Raw genomic sequence first — 24,803 nt, forward strand, 5'->3', positions numbered from 1 at the left:
TTCCCATATGTAAGAGTAGTCACCAGATGTTCATAAGAAGTAGGCAATGAACACAAAAGAATCATTGCTCGGTCTTCATCCTCAATATTCACATCAAGCCGTGCCAGATCCGTGATTATTTGATTGAAGACATTCAAGTGCTGAACCAAATCAGTGTCTGCCTGCATCTTCAGCCCATACAGCCTTTGCTTCAGATACAATTTATTCGTCAAAGATTTGGACATAAACTGAGATTCCAATTTCTTCCATACTTCTCCTGGAGATTTCAGATTCATAACATGATACATAATCTCATCTGCGAGACATAAACGTATGGTACCTGCCGCTCGAAGTTGTAACTCTTCCCAATCTTCATCTTCCATATTATCAGGTTTCGTAACCCGCAAAGCCTTCAAAATTCCCTGTTGTGCCAACAAATCTTTTACCCTTGTTTGCCACAATCCGAAGTTCCCGGTTCCATCGAACTTCACTATCTCGAATTTTGCCCCAGACATTGCTATTTGAAATCTAATCCTGAAATTTTCTTTGTCAATGCAACAACTATCCCGCGATTCTCCTGTGATTCGTGAATCAAATTTTCCCACGAAGCACTTTTCCTGTTCGTACCAGTACCTCGGCCAATTGCTGTTTCCGCGAGCCACGAATCCCTTCGCACCTGTTCGAGGAATACCTCCACGAAACTCCTGTTCACGAAATAATCGTGTCTACTCGCCTCCTGCACCCTGCCGAACTCCACCTGTCGCAAAATCTCCTGCGACGAACCGACGAATTTAACTGATCGAATTCCTCAGTTTTTCCGCAAAACAAGGCTCCTGTTCGCGGTGGACAGCCTTTGTTTCCCACGGATTGTTGAACCTGCCGAACTCCTCTGTTTCCTGAAACTGCACGACGGTTCACTAAACTGAACCTCGCACCTCCTCGCACTTCGCCCTTCGCGACTTCAAAACTGCCTCCAAAACTGTTTCTTCCGCAGATTTTGAACTCAATTTGTCGCTGCCTGCCCACGAACCAAGAGACGAACGAACTGTCGAACTGCCGACTCCTCCGCAGAAACTTGACGGATGACTATCTCGATGTCGCGACTCGCTGCGATCGTCCCGTCTGCCACAATTCGAATTTGCCTCTTTCCGGTGTCGCGCAGAAGAAGCCCAAGATTCGTGAACTGCCCTCTGCGAACTGCGGATCCCGTAGACGCTGATCCTGTCGACGCCTCTATCTTCGCTTTGCACGATTCGCTGAAGCGAAATTGCTCCAAACCGCAGCACTCTATCGCCGAATCGATCCTGTCAAGCTACCGAAAACCGCGAACTTCCTCGTCGAACAACCGTCGCGCCCCTGTTCCGCTCGCTAATCGCGAAGAACCTCGCGAATCCGCGATTTGCAAGCACCAAATCGCAAGCACCGAAGACCCTCGTCGTGGAAGCCGTCCGCGAACTCGTTCGGAGGATTGCCCCGAACTCCCGAAACCGCAGAAACTCCAAAAATTTCGCTGGACTCCTTGCCGCGATTCGCCTCTGCTGCCGCGCCCCGCGATTCGCCTCTGCCGAAGAAGACGATTCGCGAACTCCTTATGCGCGAAAGTTCTCCCGCGATTCTCCTTTGCCGAATCCTGTCTCGCGAATTTGTTCGCACAGAACTGCGAACTACTCCTGCGATTCCCTCGCTGGACTCCACTGCCGATCGTCGAACCCTCTGTCCCGGAACCGAAGCCTTCGCGTTCGATCCTCCTTCCGAAGCCTGATGCGAACTCTTTCGATTCGCGAAATACCGAACTCGTCTCAAAACCGGAACTGCCGCACAACCGGCAAAACTCCTCAAATCTTCTTCCTGCGTCGATCTCCTCCTGTTCCCTCGCTCCTCGCTCTGATACCAATTGTTGTGAAATTTAACGGAATAAAAACAGGAATCAACACAAACTAGAAGAACACAAAGATTTAACGAGGTTCGGCAAAGAATTGCCTACGTCCTCGGGAGCGAGCGGCGGTTTCACTATTTCAGAGAAGTTGAAGATACATCCCATAGGTTTTCACATATAAATAGACATATACTAACCCTCGGATAAAATTACAATCACGCCCTCGCTCCTCCCAACCCCCTTTATTCCAAGAGACACTCCTTTTCACCAGGAGACACGCCTCTTCAAAAGAAACTCCAACTCCCTAGATATGAGCCATATCTAACACAGAAAGTGGAAAGTGTTGACAGGAAAATAACCCATGATTGATGGTTGCTCGAACGTAACGAAAAATACGTTTGACAATGCTCTAATGTACAATAGGTGGTCGACCATAAAATGTGTTAACTACAAAGGTGACGTTTGGTGGAGTAAAAGAGAGATATTGAGGACTGCCAATAAGAGAATGATATTCGGATGCATTGGCAAGAGCGGTGCCAATCAAAGATGGTTGGCATGTGGTTGGGAGTCATCATTTCAGTGACTTCATTTGCATTAGTCATTTGAGACTTTCTTATAATATGTTATATATATTTGTGTTGAGAAAGAAGGATAACTTTAGGAGAGGGAATAACTTCAACACCAAGAATAACATGTAGTTTTCATTTGGTTGATTGTAGATATAAATTATGCCTTTAAAAATAATATATTTTTTTTATTCATTTGGTAGGCCTATGGTTGAGAAAAATTTTGAGGTATTTTGAAGAGTTTAAAGTAAAGATTACAATTTTAACTATATCGAACAAAATAATATAATAAAGGAATTTTATATTTTTTTAAAAAACTTTCTAACTTTAATCAATTAATCCCTCGTACAAAATGGGAAAGTTTTTTTGTAACTAACTAAGCTTGCTAGATTTCAAAGGAATACTATTTTAACCATGAAGTGTCAAGAAATTAATGTCATACATGTCAGTAGAGATAATTATCAATTTAAAGTGGGAAAAACAGATAAGATAAACATGAGACGACCCAAACGGATAGAAGTTCAACTATGAAAGCAAGTTTCATGTTCATTAGAAAATTGTGAAAATAAATAAAAAAATGAAGGAAAAACTCTCACTTGGATTAACTAACTAAACTCTGTAAGCATATGAGGGCAACAAGTTCAGTTTTAAATCTACCCATATGAGAGCTCTCCACACACCAGAAAATTATTACTTGATTCATATATGATATAAAAATACCAAATAATTGTTGAAAATATACTTAAATGACTAATTAAACACTTTTTAGAGTCCAACTATGAAAAAAATATTGCTTTCGGAGTTCGGACGTAAGCTACGTCCGGACAATTAACACGATACATGAGATTTTTCTTTTTGACTCCGAAGGACAATATTTCTTTCAAGCTATGAGAGCCCTCCAAACACTAGAAAATGGCGTTGAGGCATAAGATAACAGCTTATGGTATATTATTCATTGCATTACATGTTCTCAACTTATTGTACTGCCAAAAAATGACTGATGCTGCGTTGATTGATCTCATACTGCCCAAATTGTACTGATTCATTAATTCACAACAAATAAATTATTTCCTGCTGCTACAAGATTAAAAAACAAAACAAAAAAAAAAAGAATTAAACACCAACAGCTGAACTCTAAACTACAAAAAAATCCAATCCTCCTCTTTATACACAATCGAAATCAACCAAAATAGAGGAAATCTTCTAACATCTCGGTAACAAAGCTTGAACAAGAGAAACAATAGACTATCAAGCCGGGATCAGAAAGCGCGGCTTTTTCAGCGCCAGAGGACTCTGTACCTCCCCGTCCTCACTCCCCACACATCGCCTGCTCCCTTCAAAGACAAATTCCACCGCTGCAGGAATATTCAGATCGAATTCCCTCTGTTCCGAGCTCGCAACCTCTGAAGCTAACGCCACCGTCGCTGCCGCCGCCGCCGCCGCCCCACTTCCATCGTAGTGACATCGCTTGTGCCCGCCCAGCGCCTGCCCCGTGGAAAATTCCTTCTGACAAATGGAGCAACGGTGAACCTTTCCGCCGGAGGAAACGAAGGCGAATGAACCGGAGGCAGAGGAGGCGGCGTCGTCGGAAGCACCGCCGGGGTACTTGCGGTGGCTGGCCTTGTGTCCGCCGAGAGCCTGGTAAGACGCGAACGCCTTGCTGCAAACAGAGCACTTGTAGGAGAGACCCTCTGGTGGGGGTGAAGACGGAAGCGGCGGGAGACTGTGGTCGGAGCCTCCGCGCGCGAGCATGACCAGACAGAGGGCAAGATACTCCTCTTCCGTCGGCGGGCGGTCAAGCGAACGTTGACGCTTCGAACGCTTCCGCTTCGCCCACCCTTCCCCCCCCCCCTGCCCCCGCCGGCCGCGGCGGCCACGACAACGAACCCTCCCTTGCGGCCGGCGGCGGCGGCTCGGTTATCGCGTCAAGAGCCATGGGATCCGTGAAACAACTCTTCAAGATGGAAACTTTATAATTTTTTAAGGAGTCAGTGAGCTGAGAGCAGATGGATTGGGAAGAAAAATAGTGAATTGAGCTTGAATATATACAGTGAAATGAGAGAGCTAGGTGGGGAGTTGCATCGAACTTGGTAGTTGAGGGGGAGAGGGAGGGAGGTAGAATAAGTTGAGGGACAGGTCAGCAAGTAGTGGGTCAACGTGGAAGTGGAAGAGTGGAACAAGCAAACAAGAGAGTTAAGTGGGGCGACTGGATCTGGAAGGTGGAAGGTGGAAGCCGGCTTTAACGATGACTGAGAGTTTGGGAGTTGAAGACTAATAAACAGCACTAAGGAGGCGGCGTGTGCGATGGAGCCAGGAAGAAGAGATTGGAGAGACGAATCAAAAGGCAAGCAGAGCAGTGCTTGCCCAACGAGGGCGGCAGATCTTTTTGGTCTGCTTGACAGCCGTGTTACACTTGGCGTATAATTAGTTGGACAGTTGATGTCAGGATTTTTATGGTTACTAACACTCACATTAGCATAAATTTTAAAACAATTTTAAGCAATACAATATCCATTAAAATTTTATTTTTTATATTTATACCATTCAAATCTTTTATATTGTATAAAAATTGTTTTTTTTTTATATTTAAAGAATAAAATACATGTTTTCATTCATAGATAAAGTGGTCTATATGTAAAAATTGAAGTGTAGATGCTAGATATGTAGATACATAAAAATTGAGTGGTTTGTGTTTATTATTATTATTTTTTAAGTGGATAGGTATGTGCTGGGGGTGATTCGTGTCACTCGTTTGTCTATATCCAATATATATCAAATATGGCATGCCTTTTTCTAGGAAGTTTTAGTGTTCTATAAGTTAAGATTTTAGTTGCAATTTTTAAATAAAAGATGATTGCAAGATTTTAGAAAGCAGTAAAAAAGTAGTTGTCAAATCAGAAAGATATCACGAAGAGACTAAAATATACAAATTTGTGTGGTCTCAGTTCGAGAAGCATTGATTTTAATAAATTGATTTCAATTTTGCAAATTAGAAAATATTTCAGTATAAATTGCTGAAAATTTTTCCTTTTTTGCAAAGTAATTTATGTGTAGGTGATTTCTTCTTGGTCAAATAGTTTACAAAAGAATTAGTTTGACCAGATAAATCAGATATTTATAGAATTAAGAAAAATTTAATGTTTATATCACCTCAAATTTTTATATTTATCTAATTTATTATAAGTATTAGTGTGTACTTTTTTTCATTATTCTTATCAATAATAGTATTAGTATGAAAGGCCAAAAGCAATGTCCTGGGCAATGGTCCATGAAAATAATAAATTTATGTAAATTTGTCTAAATTATTGTATTTTACTTAAGGTCAAAATATGAAACAATTTTAATGTATTAAAAAAGAACAATTCTACTCAGAAAAGCTAAGACTAAATCCAAAATTAAAATTGCATAGAATTTTTTAATTTACTAAAAAAGAGAGTGATGCAAAGCAAAATCCAATAAAACAAATGTAAATCAACCATATCCACTGCTATTTCCTTGCAATATTTTAAATTAAGTTAGACTGTAATGTCAAAAGTAAAAGCATTAAAATGTGTGTTTTTTTTTTCTTGGCTTGCAAGACAAGTAGTGCACAAACATAACAATATAGATAAAGGTAAAGTTGCACGTAATTAGAGAGCACAAATACTTTTTACAAGAAAAATTCAATAAGTTAATCCACTAGTTTAAAATTGAAATTAGAATGATGAAATATTTCTTGTATTTAAATAAACAGAAATTAAATTATTAAGGAATAAGAGGTTGACATGACAAGACAATCTTACAAAGTTAGTAAGGCGGTGGTTTGATGACTCTATAGAAGTGGTTAAAGCTTTAAAGTTTTGTGCAACTTAAAGCCCTATGAGAATTATAGCCTATTTATAAATTTTGAGAAAGATAATATAATACTTATGTAGAATTATCTTAAAATAATATTTGTTGTGCTAACTTAGGTTTTCACCTGATTGAAAAGTGAACAGACAATGATTCTTGAGCTATCCTTTTGGGTTGACAAGGTTGGGTTAAGTTGTCAACTAGCGGCCGACTGTTAATCTCTATATATGTTGAATGATGAAAAAGACGACCAATGAGTGTGATGACATGCAAATTGAGGTAAAATGCATTGATTATGTTTGATGTGAATTGAAATAATGCTAATTTACCAAATGGATTTCTCAAATTCATTCCAAATGCCAAGATTGCTTAGTAGAGATCCCTGGACAAGAAAACATGCAACAACTATGATGATTTGTGAATCTGAGTTTAAAACATTTTAATCACTGTCGAAGCCACCCAACTGTTGCCCGTTCAAAAATAGATTACACAAATGCATTAGGAACGTTAAAATTACTCGGGAATGAATATTTTATGATCAAAATGACCAAGTATGATGCAAGCAATGGACTACCGGTAGGATGTGCTTGGCTTTGACCCAAATCACCTTGAGGATTGTCCAAATTGCTCAAACGAGAACATGTCCAATATATCAAAATTACTAAAGAAGAAGATACCTATATTTTTTGGGTCTTTCATGCAGATCAACATAAGGCAAAATAAAAAAATACATAAAATAAAAAAAATGGCGTAGAATGTAAAGAACATGCAAAATATATGTGAATGATTTTGCCCTGAATGGGAATTACTCGAAAGTTTCCCCCATTGGCTTAAGAGCCCTTTGTTTTGCTTGTTCATGTGCTAGCTTAATTTGTATAGATTTACTAATTTTAATTTTAGGGCATTTAAAAACATATCATCCCATTTCTATGTATTTACATATTTAATACCTAAACTTTACTTTTTTATTTGGATACCATCCAAATTTTTCTTATCACAACAAAGATAACTCTATTTTAACTTTTAAAACGTGAAATGCACGTTATATGTAAAAACATAGGAATTAAGTGGTATATATGTAAATCTTCCTTTGATTTTATGCATACAGGGTCAAGATGAGTTGAAGCATCCAATATCACATTTTTCGGTATCTTCAGTATACAATCAATATCAATGTGTACATAAATGGTTGATACTTTTAATTAATTTTGGTTGCTTGTTCTATAAACCTTTTTTTGAATTTTTTTTCCCGTTTTCTATTACATGTGCAGCTGCCAACATTTCTTGAATACAACATAATTAGAATGCTAAATCTCGTTGGAAGTCATGTAAAGTTAAATGCTTTAAATTCTATGATATTGTTCAGTGTTTATTCAGAAGTTCTCTGTTTCTATTGTTATTGGAACTGTTATCTGAGGTGTTCATCTGCATTAATTAGTATAGATCACAGTAACAAAAGGAGGATATTTAGAATGGCGCTAATAATTAGTATAAGAAATATAATCATATACTAATAAATAAAAATTAACTTTTATTAATATCGTTATAAACCTCCATGAATAATCATAAAGTAAACACATAGCATCATATAAATTCTAAAATTGCTCAGATTATAGGCACGGGATAAAATAAATGTCATAGTCACAAGACAAAATTTCAAAAAGTTGTTGGCCGTTCATTGCATTTAGGATGGATGCACGAAAATGATCTTCAAACTGTCATAAGCTCTTATTTTGAACACATTATGGAAAATAAAGATTTACATACATACCTCTCAATTCCTATGTATTCACATATCTAGCTTCTAAACCTCAATTTCTTACATTTTTATGGTGATCTTATTTGCGCATGAAAAGGTGCATAGACATGATTAAATTGTAGTATAAATATAAAAGCCAAAGTTCATATTTCGGTGGATACCAAGGTGTCACACGCATCGGTGACAGCACGCATATGAGGCCAAAGGCAATTCAATGGACACCATGGCTAGAATATTCCATAAGAAATCTCAGTTAAAAGGCATTCATCTCATTAGTCAATTTGTTTATTTATTGACATACCTAAAAGAGTGTTGGATGCTGCAAGAAATTGAAGTTGGGAGCGCAATTGGCAGAAACAGTTGAGAACTTAGTAGGGCTTGTCCGCGGGTATTGCGGAGGAGGGTGCCAGATTGTTCTGCGGCCTCTGAAAGCGTGAAACATGTGAGGGATAGTGAAGGCTGGTAGATCCAAAAGTTGTTTTTCTGGCTGCAAAGAGGGACAGGTAATCAATGATTTTATGCTAACGAAATATGACAAAATGAAAACTAGAATTTGCATGAAAATTTCAATTTTTACTTTCGTTTCTGCTGCCCTGCAGTAGCAGTAGGTACAAATCTAAATCATTAATATAATTATTATGCAGTGAACTATACTCAAGCTGGAAATCGTTTCTTAAATGTGAAAAATGATGTTATCGTGATATTAGATTATGAAATAGTAAGCGTAAAACTGCAAATGCCGGGTTTGTCTGGTACCATAATGAACTAAAGGTATGTATAACACGGGTTACAGAGAGGCAGAGCATAAGTTCGACGATTTTGATTAATATTAAAAAATTAGATGAAAATATCGCGAAAGGGAGAAAATATTACATCAATGAGTTCTGTTGAAAAAATGGCAACACTCCAATTACTGACTATCATGTGTACAATTTGGCCCTTTTAATAAAAAAGTTAAATAATTTAATACACAATGAGGTCAGATCGTACACGTACAGTGAATGAAATCCTGGTGATATTTTTTCCAAAAAATGGGATAGAGAGGTTAAAATTTAGAAATAAAGCCTGAGCTTTTCTGCTTGATCTCCTTGAGATTTGTGTTTGATGCATTCCCGATTTAAAAAAAATTAAAATGCTAGCTACGAATTAATTAACCATGATTAATCATGATGTTATACGTGAAGTGCTTGGCAGAACTTATAGAACTAAGAAATCTATCTTAAAGGTATTAATCAAATCCTATTTGATTAGCTGCTCTCAGAAAATAGCCTTCCAACTTGCAAATAACAATAATATCCTGACTTTATATATTCCCCAAAGAAATTAAAATTTTAATTGATTGAGTGTGCGATTGATCTCGATGGTATTATAAAATTAAGAATTTAAAATTGGAAGATCTACAAACATACCGTTTTACTTGGGCAATAAAGGTGTATTTCACTTTTGAAATTTAAAATGGAGGTATTTTTTGTTATGTGATATGAAGGATTTGGGTGGTATAAATGTAAAAACCAAAATTCAACTGTTACACATGTAAATACATAGAAATTAGGTGATATATATGTAAATGCCACTTTAATATAAATAGATTTTATAAGCAAATTCTGTTTAGTGGTTGAGTGCTTATCTTAATTGGAGAGAATTAGAGATACATGCATCTGACCTTGGTTAGAATAATGTAATATTGGGCGTGTGAAACCAGATTAAAAAGAAGCCTTCTAATAAGTCACCCAATGATCACGGATTTTTCCACGGGAAATATATTAAATTAAGTTTTTCTTAACTTAAAAATAAAGCAGAATATGAGATATTTCAAGATATTTTGCAAGCCTATATAATAATATATGCTTATGCTAAAAATGCGGATAGAAATGTGTATTTTTGCTTAGATCTTTTCTTCTCTACCGTCAAGCTCGTGCACATAACATAAAAATAAGATGATGTAAAATAAAACTTTTGTTGCAACAACTAAATGCTCATAATCTTTACTTTTTAAATAAAATAAAGCTGGTGTTGTCTATAAGCATTATCATCGTTCATCACTATGACTTACGTGACTAACTACGGCTGACATGATCAACAACTCATGCAGCTCTCCCAACTCCAACGTCTGCGATCTATGGACGTTATCACAACTCACCAATATGACTTATATGACCTGCTTGGCTCACAACTCATGTAGTTCTCAACTTCGGCTTCTACGGCCTACTAACATTATCGCATCTTACTGCTACAATATGTGTGACCAACTATGGTTTATATGACTCATTGCTCATGTAGCTCCTAACTCCAAGCTCTACTATCTACGAACTTTCTTACAGCTCTTCGTTGTAGCCTCTATGTGACCAACTACAGCCTACGTGGCTCAAAAAACTTGCATCTCCTAACTTTGACCTTTGCGGACTAAGAAAGCTATCGTGACTCCCAACTACGGTTGTTGTGGCCAACTGATGCTCCTGAAGCTACCACTTACTGCCTATTTGGCTAATTACGACCACAACTTTTAAATACGGCTTTAATAATAAATTGGAGCTACAACCACCTCCTAAAATATTTATAGCAGACTGTTGCCTCCATAGCAGGCAACTACGGTCTTTGTGGCCGGTAACATCTATTATTGTTGAACTAACATTGTATATTCATGTTTTAATTTCTTCTTTTCTAGTTCAAGAGAAGAGTGGGCCTATGTTTTTACAATTCCTTAGTGGCTTACTTCGATGTGACCAAACCGAGTTGTTTTATTCTCTTTTTCAATGTTTTTCAGCATCTTAGCACTGCACAAAAATACAACACATACACATTTAATTAAGCTGATGGATAGAGACACTAGAGACACTAGAACTTTTTACATTTTTTACATAAAAAAAAAAACTTTGAAGAGGAAAAAGAACCATGAGTCTGACCCAACTGAAATAATGTACTATGTAATTGTGAGCATACAGACACACTCCTCTCCTGAATTAGGTAATATAAAATTACAAAGTTGATGTACAACAGTATTTTAGCAATAATAATTGTGGAGGCAGTAGTCCACCATGAATGTTGTAGATGGTGGTCGCAGCGCTAGCTTATTGTAGATGCCTAGTTGAAAGTTGTGATAGTAGTTGGTCATGTACATCGTAGGTGATTACTTCAAAAGAGTCGGTTAGCCATAAAAGCCTTAGTTGGGAGCTACATGAGATTTGATAACGTTCATAGGCAAAAATGATAGATTTTGGAGTTGCATGAGCTGTGATAATATTCATAAGCCACTAAGACTAGAGTTAGGAGCTACATTTAGTGGTCGGAGTTAGAGTTACATGAGTTGTGGATCACTTAGGCCAAAGTTGGTCATATAGGCCGTGATGGTGAGCTGCAATAATATCTGTAGGTCGTAGAAGTCAAATTTGTGAGTGCATGAGCTATGCAAAGCTATAATTGGTTACCTGTGTTGTAATGATGAGCTGCAATAACATTTGTAAGCCATAGAGGCCGAAAATAACAGTGGATCATGTCGAGCATAGTGATGAATTGTAATAACTTTTGTAGGTTGCAGATGCCTAAGTTAGAAGTTGCATGAGTTCTGATAACATTCATATGTCATAGTTGATCATGTAGACCATAGTAATGCGATGTGAGGAGAGAACTTTGTGAGTCCAGATAATGTTACCATATTCTGAGTACGACGGTTGTAAGCAGTTATTGCATGGTGTATTGTTACAACACATTCGGGGTATGTTATTACATCATTTTCGGTGTGCAACGTTACACCGTCTTCGGGATGTGTCACTGTAGCATATGTGGGACATATCATGCACTGTATTTAGGGTGTGTAGTTACACCATCTTCAAGGTGCGTTGTTACACCATTTTTAGGGTGTGTTGACGCATTATGTATGAAATGTGCATTGCATCATATTTAGGAAATTCTTATATCATATTCAGAGTGCGTTATTACACTATTTTTGGTATGCGTTGCTTCGCAGGATGCTTTATTACTTTGCAAGACTGGTCGTTACTCCGTATGGTACTCCATTACTCCGCAGCGTATGTCGTGACTTTGTAAGGGGATTCATTGAAATGAGAGGGGGCAACAGACGATGATCAATGACGACTGACACAAGGTGGTCAATTGCGGTTGGCGTGTGCAGGTGCGGGAAGCATTCGCCTAGTCTTTGGTGCAAGACAACACTGAAATTCAACTCCTCTTCCTAATCCAGCCTTAGCTTCAGCTATTCCCTCCTTTTCATGAAGGTGTAGGGTTCTATTTATAGATTTTATGAAAGGCCTCCCAATAAATAAGAAAAAAATTTGGTTCACTCGATCAGACGGCCATAGAATTTTCTTTGATTGGACAGTGTTATGCGGACATTTGAATGTCTTAGCAGTGTCAAAATTGAGCGATCTTGAGCTCTTTGGTTTCATCTCGTTTTTGGCTGATTAGTTCTGGCATTGAGCACACTTTAATTTTTTATTTATTTTCAATAAGTTTAATGATGAAACATAGTTACTCGTGCTCACCTTAAATTCATGCAGTCGATAGTTTCTTCAGAAATATTGTGAGCCTTCGTAACTTGTTAAACTGAAATCAAAGTATATGGGACGAGAATAACTCAAAGATGGTTAAAAATGGTAGGTTGATGAGATGTAGCTATCGGCAATGGTGATTAAGCCGACATTATCTGGTTACAAGAGCTGTAAACCGATGATAACAGCGGGAATATTGTATTGGTATTTGTTCGCAGAAGACAAGTTGTTAGCAACTGTAATACAGGTGTAAATATAACAGAATATCATAATTTTAGTTTGCTGTTAATAACTGAATTGTATTAATTAAGTTGCATAAATTAGTTTGTTATAGTTTAATAGCTTATTAAATTATAAAAATGTCATCTTAAAAATGTACCAGAATAAATTAAGGTTTAAAAATGTCATCTTAAAACGAAAATATGATAAATGTTGATTGGATCTAATGAAAAATTTTCAAAAAAAAAGAAAAAAGGACTTATGCCAGTTATGATACCTAACAAATTTAGGCACATAATTAGAACTTTTCCAATATGAGATGAGCCCATGATGTTATGGGTTGACTTTATCTTCATTGGTTGAGCACCTAAACATAGCTACAAAGCTATTTCTGCAACTCAACTTAGTCTATTTTTTTTATGGCACAGGCTTTCAACCAAAAAATCATGGGTTTGGAACCTTGCATATACTATCTATATATATTTACGATTTTACGATTAAATTTACTCAAAAAGCCAAAAAAAAAAAAAAAAATCTATGTAGCTGGCTTGTGGAGCTGGTTGGATAGGTGAATTCTTTATATTTCAGCCCGATTTATATCTCATCATGATGATGGTGACCACTTTGCTTGATAAGTTCAAATTTATTGATTATAATGTCGGCTTTACAATGAACTAATCAACTTGAATCGATCAGAATGATTAATTTAATTTGGACAAACAATTTCTCATAATCATGACCTTTGATTGTTAATCTTATGAGATTAGTTGACTCATGCACAGAAGAAATGATAATGTAGCCGCTTATAATATTTTTAATTATATATTATAAAAAATAAATAGTTCAATTAAGATCTTAAAAAGAAATTCTTTTATAGCCCCACTCGTTATCTACACTTATTCTCAACTAAGGGTCTATTTAGGGCAATTGCAACTCATTAAAAAACAGCTTTGAAGCTGCTTAAAAATAATCTGATGTTCAAAAAGCTACGTAGAGTTTTTTTTTTTTTTTTTTTAAGTTTAGGGTTTAGAGCTGAGATCACACCTAGCTAAGACCGGTGGAAAAACACAGATTTCAATAATAATTTTTTAAATAAAGTACTAAAATGCAGTTTATCCAAGCAAACAGAACTGCAGTGCAGTGCCGCACCGCCGACCCATACAAACCCTAAGCCATTTTTAAAGTATGATAATCATTCATTGATAATTTCTTTTTTTAAAATGGGGCATTTAAGCTTCATCTATACACCATTTCTCCATCATAGAAATCAATTGGCTTAAGATTATCAATTCTATTAATCTCCTTAAGATACCCTTTGATAGAAAGAATGAGGTTAATTAATTATAATGGTTATTGAACACCCAAGCAATAATCTTTTGTTGAACTAAATAAATTTAAAAAAAAAAAACATTAGGAAAAATTAGGGCAACCATAATGTTCACTGTTTTTGACAGCGACTGTTTCACAGCTTCCAACGGTCAAACAATATTTTATAAGATTTAAGGCCAAACTATATTAAAATGTCAATTGCAATGTTGTCCTTTCTCACTTCTTTAAAGCTTTATTGTTATTTTTGTAAAAAAAAAGAACTTTTCAATGTTCTCTATCATTTGGCTTAAAGTTTTGATTATAATTTAAAATAATTGCAGTTTCATCCAAAACTCAATTGGCATGATCAGTCTTATGTAAGAAGCGTTTTAGGAGGTGCAACCCACGTAACAAGTCAATATGTAGGAATAATAGAAGAGCTTGAATTGAACAATAATAATAATAATAAATGGTTTTTCAATTAGTTAATAAATCTAACATAAATAAAGTTTGATTTTATTAATACAATTAAGTTGATTAATCTGATCAGATATGTTGAGAACTTGAGTTAGATTCTTTCTCTTATTTTCTTTTAGAAAAGAACAAAAAATTCTCCTTTGATAGAAACATTCAAATTTTATCTTTACATAACATTATTTACATTTAATTTTATATGTGCGTATACTACTCGAATGTCTAAATCATATCAAAATATATGCATGAAAAATATTAATATTATCTTTATTTGACTTAAAAATAATAAATTTTTATAGCTAAATATGAAAATTTAGGTGTTACTAATAAAATAATAAGAGCCATATGGTAATTTTTTAAGTTCTCTGAAAATAATTTGTGAAACAAATTTGCATAAATTTTTTTTCATTTAAGTTCAACTCTTAGAACTCTAATTGCTCCCAAAGAGTAAGAAATGGCAACAATATATATATATATATATATATATATTAAAAATATAAATAAATATTAAATGGTAAAATTCAACTCTCCGCAGGCAAATTCAACTTTATCTTTATTTTTTAAAAATTTATTGTTTTATTCTTGTTGTCAAAATAGTGCTATTATGGCTTAAATCGTAAATATTACATCTTAATGACATGCTAGTTTGGATCCTTGAGATGAAAAAAGATGAGAAAATTTAAAAAATGCTTACAGTAGTTTACCAGCTTATATGTGCCCTAGCTAATATTAAGTTGCATTATTAAGAGAAAAAAGTAATGTTACATTGTTCATTTCAATCTTAACTAATTTTTTTGTGTTGAGATAGCATGTGAAAAAAAAAATTAAACACAATACACAATCTAATTAGGATATTAAGCTCTCTCTCTCTCTCTCTCTCTCTCTCTCTCTCTCTCTCTCTCTCTCTCTCTCTCTCTCTCTCTCTCTCTCTCTCTCTCTCTCTCTCTCTCTCTCTCTCTCTCTCTCTCTCTCTCTCTCTCTCTCTCTCTCTCTCACTCTCTCTCTCTTTGTCTCTAGATAGTTTTGTCTATATTAATGCCATATCGAAACCCAAGTTTCAACTAAGAGTTTGTTTGGGTAGCTGTAACTTAATAATAAGTTGTTCCGCAGAAGCTACTGCGGATAAGCTGGTTATCTATTTGTTATTTGTGGTTTGAAAACAACTGTGTTGCAGCTGTTTCTGGATAAATGATTATTCTACCTTTGTATAGTAATATTGTTTGCAACAAAACTGTTCATCAAAAGGCATTTTATATTTTAAAAGCAAAAATTCAGTACAAAATATGATAAAAAAAGATGTACACTTCACTTAATAATGAGTATCAAGATTGTTAAAATTAAGAAAATGATCTTTAATATAACATTTAATAATATTATAATATTATTTTTAAAATGTGGACAACATATGTCACGTGCTAAGTCGTCATCCAGGGATACTCTTAATGTCCAATTACTCTCGGCAATGAAATTTTCTAGACTATCTGCTCACAAAAAAAAGTTACAGTTTTCCATAACTCTCCGCAGGCACATGTAAAACCGTCTCTCGTAGCTATGTGTTTAACGTGAAGTAAGCAGAGAACATTGAAGCCCACAGTAGCAGTGTAATCCTTGGGAGGTACCACAAATTCACAAGCTCATCTTTCCTGAATGCTTTAAAAGACATCTTATTAGACATAACACAAGTAAAAATTGATAAAAAAAAAAGTAATTAATTATAGTTTTATGCAGTTGTGAGGTATCAGAGAACTTAGTATATCAATCAATGAATCTGTCACTACAAGAAAACAACTAACCTTATAAAAAAAATGTACTTGGTTGTCTTTAACCCACGTAATGCCTAGCTCGTGTTTGTCACATATACATTTTACCAAAAAAACCATCAAGAAGAACCTCAAAAATCATAGCACCAAAAAACATGAGGAACTTGGTTGTCTTTATTAGAATTTCACATGTGACACCAACCAACAATGACAAACCTACCATTCAAAAGAACCCATAAGGTCAAAAAGTCTCATCACAGACCTCCCACACCACACAACTCTCTTACACCACCACCTAAACAACACACGAACACATGCACACACCACTTCCACACATCCACACCACACAACTCTCATACACCACCACCTGCACATTCTATTTGCATTTCCACTTACCACCACCACCAAATTTTAGGCATCAACAGAATAGATCAAAGAAAAACCACCACAATGCCACATCACACAACCATCAAATTACCAATTTATATTTCCAATTACCACAACACATCTCCACAATTTGTATTTCCAATTACCACCACACCACACAACCATCAAACACCTCCAAATTCCACATGCAATCACCACCACTTCCAAATTTCAAGCATCAAAAAAATAGAGCAAAGAAAAACCAAATCATCAACCAAATGTAGCATAAATAACCCAAATCATCAAATGAGAATATCATAGAGTAACCAAACAAATGTTAAAATTCAACATCAACCAAAAACCATCCAATGATAGGAACACAGAGAACCCGGGAAAACCATTGCACATAAATATTTACAAAATCAAAATGTCAGCATATATAAGGTAGAGAATATCAAAATATAGGGGAGAGAGAGAGGGACCGCTGCACAGAGAGCGGAATGACAATGATCCAAACTGAGCTGAGAATGGAGGGGAGAGGGAGAGGGAGAAAGGAAAGCTCACCGCAACAACCACCACGACTAACAGATCTAAATGGAACCGAGCCCTACCCACCAAAGCCACGAATCCAAGGGAATCGAGTGATGAAAGTTAGGTCAACAATCATTAGAGAGGGGATGAAGGGGGTAGCGGGGTAAAAAATCACCAAGAAAAGCACGTTGCGGGGTTGAACCCACGGCTCGCATTTCATGTAAATTATTCTAAGACGCTTTTGCACCACATCTATCAAACGCCGCCAGCAGCAGTGCCCAACCACATCACGGATAAAAAATTGCCCCAAACGGGGCCTAAATCAACTCATATCACCAAATACTGCTCAGACTTATTCAAGTGCTAGATCGACATGACCATGCGCAATAATTATACTCATCTATCTACTACAAGTGTAAATCACTACGCAACTTGACCATTGTGTCTTGATAGCTTGTTGATTCACTAGCTCGTCGGCAAGGACAGACCAATTATTTAAGTCAGCACAGTCAAATAAGCTAACTTTTCTCTCTCCATCTTTTTTCCAAGCATTTTTTGTCCAGGTGGTGTGCACCAACCACAATTTGGGAGCCAATAAAGGGTATGAAAATCGTTCTATTCCTTGAGCATAAACTGCTTTAGAATTCTATCTACAAATTTGTAATAACTCAAATTGCTTTTTCCAAAAATCATGCTCATTATTTAACAAAGAATTCCAAAAAATAAGAATAAAAATAAAAATAAAAAAATCGATTATATGTTTGAATTATATCTTTCGATACTTTGGAAACATCCCCACATGATCTAAGTTATGCAATTTTTATAGGTTGAAGTCAAAGCATGTAGATATGATTCCATAGAAATATCTTGCTGAAAGTCTAAATTTTGGAAGATGAATCGAATAATTGTATTCTAATCACAGATATTTTTAGATATTATTTTGGTTATTATATATTGAAATTATCAATTAATATATTATGAATGCATCCATAGTGGGAAGAAATAAAATTTTTCATAAATATAAGGTCTATGGTATGATTAACTTGTAATTTATAAATTATTTAAAGAAAATAGTCTCATTTATACAGATAAATAATAAGTTTTGTTGACATGAGGAATATGGTTAGGGCTACCAAAAAAGCTCCTTTGTTCGTGAATAACTCGGGTTCGACTCATTAAGTAGTTCGTATTCGAATCGTTCGTTAAGTGAGCTGGAGACAAAGAATTCTTTTAAGTTCTAATTATAAACAAGTCGAACACAAATAATTTTTTTAAGCTCGAATTATAAATGAGTTGAATAAGACAAACTTTTTTCCGATCATATATAATTTTAAATTGTCAAAGCTGGTGTGGTCTTGTGGTTTCAAGTCTTTTATTGCATATGAATGATGCGGGTTTGAATCCAACGTTTTACATCTACTTTTTTTATTTAATTTAAACGAATCAAGTTCAAGTCGAACGCAAACATGAATATGTAAATTGAGTTGAACACAAACACACAGTTCACAAGCCAATTTCAAACATAATTAATTTCAAATGAGCCAAACAAAAACCAAGCCTAAACTCGCTCAAGCTCTGATCTTTTAAAATCGTAATCGGTTCTATTTTTGCGGAGTGTGAATATATGATATGATTACCTTCTAATTTATAATTTTTTAAAAGAAAATAGTCCCATTTATACACATAAAATATGTCTAGTGTTAAATATGACTCATATACCATAGAGGGACAGATTCTGAAGCGGAGCGGAAGATTTTGTCCAAATCAGGAGTGTTTCCTTATGTGGGTTGGTAGTGTGGTACAGGGGTAATTTGGTAATTACATATTGTACTCCAGGTTTTTCTAGGGTTATAAATAAATCTGTATGTAACCCTAGGTGTTATCCCATATCCCTGATTTCTGTAATCTCTTTTCTGAATATTGAAAAGAAGTTATCGCTCTGCTCTCGAGGACATAAGCATCTTTGTCGAACCTCGTTAAATATTTGTGTGTTTTTCTGGATTTGTGTCGATTCCTGTTTTTGCTTCTCTAATTTCTCAACACCTAGTATTTTACATGCGAAAAGAAAGGTATATTTGCGCATGTAACAAGGAGATTAATGAATCACAATTTATATGAAAACAGTACGACTTGAAATTATAAACTGTCTATTATTATGAGCTATCCTGAGATTTCAATAGAAATTTTAGAATTACAATTATCATATATTGAAAGTATATATTAAAATTGAGGGTTTATTATTATTTAAGCCAGCCTATAAGCCAACTAGCTAACAGAATTTTGCCGGTTTTGAAACTAATTCACTGATCAGAATTAAGATTTGAGCTCTAATATGGGTCTGTGCATATTACTCTTAAGCTTGTTAATGAAATTAGCTCAAGTCAACTTGTTACTCATCTCAGCTCACTTATGCCCATTTTCGGGTGCGACAGCGTCTGGATTCGTGACTTCAACCAGAGTGAGCGGAAACACAGTGCCCGAGATCTACATTGCAGCATGAGGAGCGGTTTGTACGTAGTTAGGAATGCAAACCTCATTCCACAAGGGATCATATGCTTACACGGTGTATTCTCAACAGCGTGTAATAGGTATGGAAAGGTGTATGTGTCGAGATGGTGGATTTCGACGAGCGCTTTCTTCTGTGAGATCAAGGCAGAATGGTGTATGAATTGTTGCAAGTTCTAGCGGTGTAGAAAGTAGATCTGAGCGGTGTAATTGTATATTATTCTCCTTTCAAAATCAAAGTATTTGTGTGATGTGTCTTTGTGGCTTTTTTCGTTCTCATGTTTTTCCACGTTAAATTTTTATGTTCATTTTCTGGATTTAGGGTTGTTGCGTGCTTTGTTCCATTTATCACTTCGAATCTTTCGGTTTTGAGTTATATGATTAATTAATTAATTAAAAGTACAAGCAAATTTAATAAATTTTTTAAGAAAAACTTTTCATGATAAAATAATTTCTAGCCATATATTTTTTTGTATAAAGTTTGCATTTGAATAAATAAATATAGTTTAATGCATTAGTACTGCTACATACAATGTTAAGTATACGAACAAGACTTCAAAGAAGTGGATTACCAATAACAGGAGCATGTTTGCTTATGTCGTACAAAATAATTTCCTGATTCTCCTACTAATTATATTATTTCATTTGTCTTGAATAATTAATTAATTATGAAATGTTTGTGGGAAAAAGTTATGCCCACTGATTAACGATAATATTTATAAGAGAGTGTTAAATTAATGGGACATTTACATACATACCAACGAATTTCTATGTATTTACATAACTAGCATCCAAACTTCATTTTTTTTTTTTACCAGCGAATTCTTTCATTTCACATCAAAAATATTTAAGGGGTGCAATACACCTTTGCATGCATAGATAAGGGCTCATTTTGGATATATGCATTTCTCCTAAAAGAACTGTATATTCGCCAAGGTGGAGATTTGTTAGATATGACTTATAATATCAGAATTTGGACTCTCTTGGAATGAAAAGATGTCTCTTGGAATTGAAGAGTTGTGTCTCTTGGAATTTAGTAGGTTGAGGGGATCAGCGAGGGCGCAACGGAAGCATGGCAGTCCAATCCACATTGATGCATAAGAAACTGCATGATATATTTCTCATAAGGAGCAGGATATTCGCCAAAGTGGAGATTTGTTAGGTATGACTCATATTCCATAAATGGGACAGATGATGGAGCGGAAGAATCTGTCCAATCGGGGGAGTTTCATTACGTGAGTTGGAGGTGTGGGGGCAACACCCTGCAGTTTGGTACATGTGTAATTTAAGAAATTACATATTGTACTATAGGGTGATATATATGCCCTGTTTGCAACCCTAGGGAAGTCTATGAGACTCCGAGAACTGAATCTTGTATTTTGTTCTCTTTTCTGAATATTGAAAAGGAAGTCGCCGCTCTGCTCCCGAGAATGTAGGCATCTTTGCCGAACCTCAAAAATCTCTGTGTGTTCTTCTGGATTTGTGTCAATTCCTAATTTTTCTTCACTCTAATTTCTCAACAGGTCATATACGTAAAAGTCGAAGCTCAGATGCTAGATATGTAAAACATAAGAATTGAGTGGCATATATTGAGCCCAAAAAGCGGAAATTGAGCGAAGCAATAATTTTATTTTTCTCATCATTCAAATTATCGCATTAACTTTTTTCGATCATTATAAATATTCTTTGGTTAGATAATTATGACAATGTATGGCAAAATATTCTCATTAAGATAAATATTTGTGAGAAAAGGCGAGCATCAAATAATTATCCTTCCAATTTTTTTTTCCAATAATTATCTAATCAAATTCTAAACTTATAAAAAATTAAAGTTGTGAAAATCAAACCGGACATCGAAAAAAATGAAAAGTTTCGGGTTCCATGGTTCATCCGAGATTAAAAACAAGGTTTAACCTAATGACGAAATAAATACTCATGTTATGTTCATATAATTTAGATAATAGAATAATGATATATTAATATCAATGCTATTGATTCAATAAATAATATTTTAATTTAAATACAACACTTTTGAATATTTTGACTAATATTTTAAATTAAAAGAAAAAATTAAAGACATGACATTTTCTCTATTTTTAATTTAAATATCTTATTTTTTGTCATCAGAAGAAATTTAAAAGACTAAAATTGAATAATATATTTAAAGGAATCGGCTTTTCAGAAATCGAACCAATTCACTGGTTTTTTTTTTTTTTCAACCCCAATTCTTATTGATTTAATCACAGTTCTGTATATACATAAATATTTTTGAGTTTGGACGGAATCGGATCCTGCTAAATGACCATGTGAAAAACATCACACGTTTATCATCACACTATCATTAATAGTGTTATGGTGTGGAGCCGAAATATGGTGGCAGCACACTTGACACATATGTGATGGGTTGTAGGCGCCTATGGGCAAAATATGGGTCGTGGTCTATAGGGGTTGGCGCATAGGATATTGAGGCGCTACCCTCCCGAGAGTTTGGCCATAGGCGCCTGTATGCCAATAGCTGTTGTCACGTGGGATTTGATTTTTATGTCCGATTTGTAAGAAAGGATTGGGGTTTCTTCCTGCGGTCTTCTTCGAAGATCATCCTAGTGATGATGAGAAGTGTCAAAGAGGTGGATTTTGGCAATTTGATGAGATTTTTTAGTCAGATTGAAGAGGGAAGATTGTGGGACAAATCCTATAAGTTTTTTTTTGTGTAAAGAAGAAACTAGTGCGAGTCCTCTTTAAAAACTTTCTGAATTTAATAGTGAAATTTCTAGTTATTTTCACTATCTTATGGGTGCAAGATAAAATTCATTTTTAATTTTGGGGTCTTGATTCCTACAAGGGTAAGCCCTCGTAGTTAATTATATCCTTAAGATCATGAACCCTAAAGAAAACTCTCGGCTAATGCAACGAGTCGAATTATGAAAGGATTTAAGGAATTTAAGCTCAAAGGGGTAGAAATACTTGATTGTCTAACAAAAAAAGCTTGATATTCGAGGAGTGATATTTTAAAGGGTTTGAAAAAATTAAATTGATATTTTTTGAATTAATTGAATAGGGTTTAAAGGATTAATCTAGGATATTTGGAGTTTGAAAATATTGAAATTATGCTTTAACGGGTTAGATAGGGTTTAAAAATGATGAATGAATGATATTTAAAATGATAGACATAAATTGATTAAAACCCCTATGCTATAGAGTAAGGTAGAAAAGATTTCATGATGGAAGGTTGAACCTAAACTCTATAAAGAAGCTAATAGGTGGACTAACCTAGACACTAGAAAGGATTTACCATGTTAAGATGCTCATGGCTTTCTGTCGTCCTAAGAAAATCGGTATCTGTCAACTATAATCAGCCTCATAACCAGGAATCCCCCTTAAACTGCGTAGTTCAAGGGGTCTATAGTCTCGAGGAGGTTTTAAATACCTTCGTCAGTAACCATGGGTTACATCCTTTTAAGATATTTCCTTTAGCCTCAGAGGGTTCGTTTAAGTGTTTTGTATTTCTGAGTCATTATTTCTAACTAGGTTCGTAAACTGTCCTAGGCTTATAATCAGACTAACCTAGGGTAAATGTACGACCCTGAGTTATGGTGGTTACGTTAGCTAACCTACGGTTCATGTCGAATCTGCCTAGGTTCTGTTTCAGGTCTTCATCTTCGTATATTTTAATTATTATTCAATATTCAATTAATCATTTGTTTTGATTCCTACATCTTGTTAGTCATGTTAGATAATCAATGTTTTCTAAGTTTGTAGATTTATTATTTTTTATATTTTTTATATGACAAGGTAACCACGTGGAGAGAGTCTTCCATAATTTGTTTTAATTTTTTTGTTGTTGCTTGTGTTTGTTTTTAAACATGAAAGACTTAACGAAATATGCATAACAAGACTAAATATGGTAACACGTGCATAAAACATGGAAACATGCATAAAATGACCTAGTTATAGCCTTTGATTAGACTTGGGCTGATTTAGGGTAGTTCAGTTTAAAACGAGGTCGTCTTGGGTTGACCTAAGATAGCTGTGGGTAAGTTTAGAATTAACCTCGATCAAGCTAGATTGACCTAGGTAGGCATGGTTCTGGTTTGAGATGACATAGGTTGACTTGGGTTTGACCCGAGTAGGTTAGGCTTGATTTGGGTTGACTAGGGTTGACTTGGGTTGATTCGGATAGATTAGTGTTTGATTTGGAATGACCCGGATAGGTTAGGGTTTGATTTGGATTGACACGAGTTGATTAGGTTTTGATTTGGGTTACCTGGGCAGGATAGGGGTCATAAGAATTGAGTGTTATGTATGTAAATGCCCTTTTAAAATAACAATTAAATTTTTATTTTAAAATTTACAATATTTGGTTTTCAATTTTTAGTTGAGTCCTAATATCCATTAAATCAAAGAAAAAAAATTAAGAAAAAAAATTATTTGGAAACAAAATAAATTGAGCATATGAGATGTTTACTTTAGGCTAATTTGTATTTTTTTAATTTTAAATTGATGGTGAGGTTTAAACAAAAAAGAAATGATATTTTTTATTTTGAAATAAAATCTTAAATTTTAGTTATTTTAGGCCAATTGCTAAATGTCGGTATGCTTCAATTTGAATCGATTAAGTCGAATTATATTTTAGAATATTTTGGATCGGTTTCAGCAAAAGATTGGTTTTTTTTATTATTATTATAAATTTGTATTTTATTCAATTTGACTAATTTTAAAATCAATCCATTAAAATTAATGGATTGCACGCCCTAATTTTAATCATTTAATGTTATTGATTTTTATGGCAAAAGAAATGTAATAGTTTTAAAATTTATCATAAATAGATTTAACTTTTAATTAAAAGCTTTTCATAAATTAAAAATTTATCCCCAAGAAAATATTTCTTCTTATATATATATATATTTCTCTCTCTTTTTTTGCGCGCGCCCTCCAAGCCGTGGTCTGTTGGTTGGCGGGATTCACTGTAAGTCGTCTCAGGTCACGGATTTAATCCCCAGTAGAACTATGCTCTTAAATATTTAAGCACTTGGCACGGGCTTTTATCATGGGGCCTAACGTATGGAAAATCGACATTGTGTTCTCTACCAAATACCGATTTCCTTTAGGATATATATATATATA

General features: G+C 34.9%; 2 protein-coding genes across 2 annotated transcripts in view; one reads left to right on the forward strand and one right to left on the reverse strand.

The window, feature by feature from the left end:
* Positions 1–3,442: 3,442 nt before the first annotated feature.
* LOC110024570 (zinc finger protein ZAT10-like) lies at positions 3,443–11,477 on the reverse strand. The gene is made up of 3 exons (XM_020724616.1): positions 11,437–11,477; positions 8,313–8,498; positions 3,443–4,333 (listed from the first exon to the last, which is right to left on the reverse strand). The coding sequence occupies exons 1-3, from the start codon at positions 11,475–11,477 to the stop codon at positions 3,670–3,672; spliced, it is 891 nt and encodes a 296-aa protein (XP_020580275.1). The 3' UTR covers positions 3,443–3,669.
* Positions 11,478–12,649: 1,172 nt separating this feature from the next.
* The window catches only part of LOC110024572 (transcription factor bHLH139-like), a 20,792-nt gene continuing 8,638 nt past the window's right edge, over positions 12,650–24,803 (forward strand). The window contains 1 exon segment of the mRNA XM_020724617.1: positions 12,650–12,686. Coding sequence (XP_020580276.1) covers positions 12,650–12,686 — 37 coding nt within the window.

This window comes from Phalaenopsis equestris, unplaced genomic scaffold (assembly GCF_001263595.1).
Source record: "Phalaenopsis equestris unplaced genomic scaffold, ASM126359v1 Scaffold000258, whole genome shotgun sequence".
In the NCBI taxonomy this organism is placed as follows: Eukaryota; Viridiplantae; Streptophyta; class Magnoliopsida; order Asparagales; family Orchidaceae; genus Phalaenopsis; species Phalaenopsis equestris.

Bases quoted from the DNA above. Each gene is read 5' to 3' on its own strand.
- LOC110024570 (XM_020724616.1), bottom strand. From the start codon at position 11,477: ATGGCTTACAAATGTTATTGCAGCTCATCATTACAACACAG. The intron at 8,499-11,436 runs GTAACCAATTAT...CCCTCTTTGCAG, and splicing joins AGCTCATCATTACAACACAG to CCAGAAAAACAACTTTTGGA. The intron at 4,334-8,312 runs GTATGTCAATAA...GCGATAACCGAG, and splicing joins AGCATCCAACACTCTTTTAG to CCGCCGCCGCCGGCCGCAAG.